Source organism: Balaenoptera musculus, chromosome X (assembly GCF_009873245.2).
Source record: "Balaenoptera musculus isolate JJ_BM4_2016_0621 chromosome X, mBalMus1.pri.v3, whole genome shotgun sequence".
NCBI lineage: Eukaryota > Metazoa > Chordata > Mammalia > Artiodactyla > Balaenopteridae > Balaenoptera > Balaenoptera musculus.
The window spans coordinates 52623737-52629568 of record NC_045806.1 but is presented as its reverse complement, the minus strand read 5'-3'; the positions used below and the strand labels follow the sequence as shown (position 1 = coordinate 52629568).

Genomic DNA, 5832 nt, shown 5'->3' with positions numbered 1-5832 from the left:
ATTCTCTAATGCCATATGATGTTGAGCACATTTTCATATGTTTGCTTGCTATCTGTATATATTCTTTGGTGAGGTATATGTTCAGATCTTTGGCCCACTTATTTATCGGGTGGCTTATTTACTTATTGTTGAGTTTTAAGACTTTTTTTTTTGGATACAAGTTCTTTATCAGATGTGAGTTCACAATTATTTTCTCCCAATTTGTGGCTTGTCTTTTCACTCTCTTAAGATCTATGTACTTTTTATTTTCTTTGAGACGTTCTATTTGAGTCATTGAATAACTAAACATGGGTGCTTTAATAACCAAATGTTGAAGCTTTTTCTGATTTCTTTATGTTACTGATTTCTAGTTTGATTCTATTATGACCAGAAAATTATGATTTCAATTTTTTAAATATTATGATTTCAATTTTTTTAAATTTGTTGAGGTTTGTTCTATCACTTGAAATTTTCTATACATTGGTAACAATTCTATGGGCACTTGAAAAAATTTTGTATTATGCTGTTGTTGGGTGAAGTGTTATATTCATTTAGATCCTGTTAGTTGAATTAGTTGTTCAGATTTAATAAATCTTTGCTAATTTTCTGTCTCTTAATTCTGTCAGTTGCTCAGAGAGGAATGTTGAAATCTCCTACTATAATTCTGCATTTGTCTATCTCTTTTTAACTCTATCATTTTTTGCCTCATGTATTTTGAGGCTATGCTATTTGGATATGCTCTTTATTTTCGATCACTACATATATGACTTATAAGTCTACTAATATGAACATTTTACCACTTTGAGTGAAGTATGAAAACTTTACTTCAATTGACTTCCTCTTGATCTCTTGTTGGATGTTTGTGGAGGAGCTAAACTTTCAAGATTTAGTGGCTTCCCTGGCAACACTCCGCACAGCCTGGTATGAATGGGGCTCCCTGGCCCCTCTCTCCCACAACCCTAGCAGACAGTGTACTAGGGCAGCATGAGTATTGGTAGGAACATAGAATTTAGTTCGAAGAGACCTGGGTTTAGCCCTCAGCTGTGTCACTTTCCATTTTTGTTAACTTAAGGAAGTAACAACCTCTCTGAGCCTCATTTTTTTCTCACAGGTTTGTCATAAGGGCTACATGGGTTGACGTTTTACTAATTTGTGTGCAACTGCCTAGCCCAGTGCCTTGACAACTGCCCTCTGCCGCATACCCTACACTTCCATTCTGGACATAAGCCTCAGTTACCATGTTCCATTATTCAGCTCCAACCTGGGCTAGACTCCCAGTCTGCCTACTTTCTCAACTTGGTCTTAGTCTTCCAAAAAGCACTCCTTTAAAAAAAACCCTTGCTTACACAATCAATGCTTTCTGGAACTGTTGTGTTCAACAAAATGCTGTAATTTGAATCCTTTCATTTCCCCTTTGGAAAAATATCTATTCAGGTCTTCTGCCCACTTTTTAATTGAGTTGTTTATTTTCTGATGTTGAGTTCTATGAGCTGTTTATATATTTTAGACATTAACTCCTTATCAGTCATGTCATTTGCAAATATTTTCTCCCATTCAGCAGGTTATATTTTTATTTTGTTGATAGTTACCTTTGTTGTGCAAAAGCTTTTAAGATTAATTAGGTCCCATTTGTTTATTTTTGCTTTTATTTCCTTTATTTTAGAAGACATATCCAAAAAATATTGCTACCATTTATGTCAAAGGGTGTTCTGGATGTGGACGCTAGGGCGCCGAGCGGCTGCCAGCCTCTTGCCCTGCTCGGCCCCACAGGGTTCTGCCCAGGCCCACGCCAGGGCCCTGCGGCCAATGAAGGACCCCCAGCTCTATGGCTGCCGGGGCCTGCGCACCGGGATCGCTGCGGCCGGCACACCCAGTCAGCCCAGTCTGAGCCTCTGCTGCCTCAACCAGATCCTGAATGTCAAAAAGCAGTGTGTCTGTTGGATGAATTTGAGGACAATGGGAACTTTGGATGACGCTGGCCCTCTGGACGATACCACCTATGAAAGACTGGCCGAGGAGACGCTGGACTCCTTAGCAGGGTTTTTTGAAGACCTTGCAGACAAACCTTACACATTTGAAGACTATGATGTCTCCTTTGGGAGTGGTGTTTTAACAATTAAACTGGGTGGAGATCTAGGAACGTACGTGATCAACAAACAGACCCCAAACAAGAAAATCTGGTTATCTTCACCATCCAGTGGCCCCAAGTGTTACGACTGGATTGGGAGAAACTGGATGTACTCCCACGATGGTGTGTCCCTCCACGAGCTGCTGGCCACAGAGCTGACTCAAGCCTTAAAAACCAAATTGGACTTATCTTCTCTGGCCTACTCTGGAAAAGGCACTTGCTGCCCAGCCTAATGCTAAAGACATTGAAAGCTCTAAAGCCAAGATCCCAGTTTCATTCTGCAGCTGAATGGCTAGTTTTTTCCATTCCTGCTTTTGAGGACAGTTGCATTATGTGTAACGGCTCTGTGAAAAGACCGTGTCAACTTCTGCCCTGCCCCTAAGTACAGATTTTTAATTTCCACTGGTTTCTTTGTATTTATTGTCTGATTTCCTCCCTCAAGTGATAGCCCTTATATTTCATAATGTCTGTATGCCCATACCTTTAATATATAACCTCACAACAAAGAAAAAGAAGAAGGACAAATTCCAGGAGGAGAAATGAATTGGCTTCACCATTCATTCTCTGAAAGACTTACTACAATAACTGCATGAAGAGTGGCTGGCCAACCTTGCCATCCTGTCTCAAAATGAGACTCATTAAAGGGAAGCCTAAAACATTCCTACTCCTCTTGAAAGTGTAAACACTTCTAAGCCCTTTAGTATTGAAACATCAGTAGCAACTCGGGAATTCTCAAACCGAATACCATTTTCTCTCTGTGCTTTGTGACTGTCAGGGTGTGGCTCGCATGGGGTGACACAGGGAGATGTGGTGCCGTGTCTTCCATATGTGCATATATATGTACACACACATTTACATGTGTGTGTACATATATATTTTTTAAATTTAAGGGTCAGTATAAAATAAGCTATCACAACACTGGTCTGAGGATGCAAAAAATCTCCCAAAAGCCATCTCTGTAAGCTCATGGATATAGTATAATAAATGAGGTCATGGAGCTGAGGAGGTGCTTGGTAAATTGTGAAAGGCCACATAAATGAAAAGATGTTGGTGTTAATGAAAGGAACCCCAGTCTTACACTTGGCCCAGCCCAAAAGTAGTTGTCTGTCTCTGGGCAAGTTTCTTGAACTCCCGGGACCTCTGTTTTCCCGTGTTAACAGAGAGGGTTAAACTGGATAGAATATAGTCGATCCCCAATTTAGACATTTAATGGTCCTGTCAGGCAACTTAACAGGCCAGCTTTAATTCCTTCTAGTAGAGGAAATGACAGTGAACTTTAAGCTATAGAGTAAGTATATGGTTTTGGGTTTTGTTCTACTTGAATTTCAGTTGAATTCATGTTCAAATGATCATCTTTTATTGTGCCATTACTGTGCTAAGCCTGGGCTGTAGGCTGAATGTTAAGGTGTTGATCCTAACCCCCAATCACAGCCCTCATAAATGAGATTAGTGCCCTTATAAGAGAGACCACAGAGAGCTCCTTCATCCCTTTCACCATGTGAGGACACAGAGAGAAGGCAGCTGTCTATGAAGAAAGAAGCAAGCCTTCACCAGACACCCAGTCTGCTGGGGCCTTGATCTTGGACTTCCCAGCCTCCAGAACTATGAGAAATAAATTTCTGTTTATAAGCCAAGAAAAAAAAAAAAAGGTGTTCTGCCTCTGTTTTCCTCTAGTAGTTTAATGATTTCCAGTCTTACATGTAGGTCTTTAATCTATTTTGAGTTTATTTTTGTATATGGTGTTAGAGAATGTTCTTATTTCATTATTTTACATGTAACCCTCTAGTTTTCCCAGCACCACTTATTGAAGAGACTGTCTTTTCTCCATTGTACATTCTTGCCTCCTTTGTCATAGATTAATTGGCCATAAATATATGGGTATATTTCTGTGCTCTCTATTCTGTTTCACTGGTCTATGTGTCTGTTTTTACGCCAGTACCATACTGTTTTCAATACTGTAGCTTTGTAGTATAGTCTGAAGTCAGGCAGTGATATTCCTCCAGATCTGTTCTTTTTTCTCAAGATTTTTATGGCTGTTCAGGGTCTTTTGTGTTTCCATACAGATTTTAAAATTATTTGTTCTAGTTCTATGAAAAAGATCCTTGGTGTTTTGATAGGGATTTTATGGAATCTGTAGTTTGTCTTGGGTGCTATGGTCATTTTAAAAATATTACTTCCTCTTATCCATGAACATGGTATATATTTCCATCTGTTTGTATTGTCTCCAATTTCTTTCATCCATGTCTTATAGTTTTCCGAGTACAGTTATTTTACCTACGTAGGTAGGCTTATTCCTAGGCATTTTATTCTTTTTGATGTGATGGTAAATGGGGTTGTTTCCTTAATTTCTCTTTCCAATAGTTTGTTGTTAGTGTATAGAAATGAAACATATTTCTGTATATTAATTTTGCATCCTGCAACTTTACTAAACTCACTGATGAGCTCTAATAGTTTTCTGGTGACATCTTTAGGATTTTCTGTGTACAGTATCATGTCATCTACAGACAGTGACTATTTTACTTCTTCCTTCCCAATTTGGATTCCTTGTATTTTTTTTTCTTGTCTGATTGCTAGGGCTAGGATTTTCAATAACATGTTGAATAACAGTGGCAAGAGTGGGCATCCTTGTCTTGTTCCTGATCTTAGAGGAAATGCTTTCAGCTTTTCACCATCGAGTAAGATGTTAGCTGTGGGTTTGTCACATATTGCCTTTATTATGTTGAGATATGTTCATTCTATGCCCTATTGCTTGAGAGTTTTTATCATAAATGGATGTTGAATTTTGCCATCAGCTTTTTCTATGTCTGTTGAGATGATCATATGGTTTTTATTCTTGAATTTGTTTATGTAGTGCATCACATTGATTGATTTGCAGATACTGAAAAATCTTTGCATCCCTGGGATAAATCCCACTTCATCATGGTGTATAATCCTTTTAATGTACTGTGATTCAGTTTGCTAATATTTTTTTTGAAGATTTCTGCATCTATATTCATCAGTGATATTGGCCTATAATTTTCCTTTTTATTGTGATATGCTTGTCCGGTTTTGGTATCTAGCCAGGGTGATTCTGGCCTTGTAGAATGAGTTTAGAAGCATTCTGTCCTCTACAACGTTTTCAAATAGTTTGAAAAGAATAGGTGTTAACTCTTTAAATCCTTGGTAGAATTCACCTGTAAAGCCTGTTCCTAGACTTTTGTTTCTTGGGATTTTTTATTACTAATACAATTGAATTACTAGTAATTGACCTGCTCATATTTTCTATTTCTTCTTGGTTCAGCCTTGGGAGATCGTAAATTTCTAAGAATTTGTCTTTTTTTTTTCTAGGTTGTTCATTTTGCTGGCATACAGTTGTTCATAGTTGTCTCTTATGATCCTTTATATCTCTGTGGTGTCAACTGTAACTTCTTTTTCATTTCTGATTTAATTGGCTTGGGCCCTCTCTTTTTTTTTTTTTTTTTGATGAGTCTAGCAAAAAGTGTATCAGTTTTGTTTATCTTTTCAAAGTACAAGCTCCTAGTTCATTGACCTTTTCCAATATTTTCTCTTTATTTCACTCATTCCTGCTCTGATATTTATGATTTCTTTCCTTCCACTAACATTGTGTTTTGTTTGTTCTTTTTCTAGTTCATGTAAGGTTAGGTTGTTTCTTTGACATTTTTCTTGTTTCCTGAGGTAAGCTTGAATCACTATAAACTTCCTTCTTAGAACTGCTTTTGTTGCAT

The 5832-nt window shown here is 37.9% G+C and overlaps 1 protein-coding gene across 1 annotated transcript; it reads left to right on the top strand.

Annotated features, from left to right (window-relative positions):
- The first annotated feature begins 1692 nt into the window (after nucleotides 1-1692).
- LOC118889076 (frataxin, mitochondrial-like) lies at nucleotides 1693-2342 on the top strand. Its single transcript, XM_036840694.1, has one exon. It carries the CDS (start codon nucleotides 1693-1695, stop codon nucleotides 2338-2340), a length of 648 nt encoding a protein of 215 aa, XP_036696589.1. The 3' UTR covers nucleotides 2341-2342.
- The last annotated feature ends 3490 nt before the right edge of the window (nucleotides 2343-5832 follow it).

Excerpts from the sequence above, each read along its gene's own strand:
- LOC118889076 (XM_036840694.1), top strand. The coding sequence starts at position 1,693 with ATGTGGACGCTAGGGCGCCGAGCGGCTGCCAGCCTCTTGCCCTGCTCG.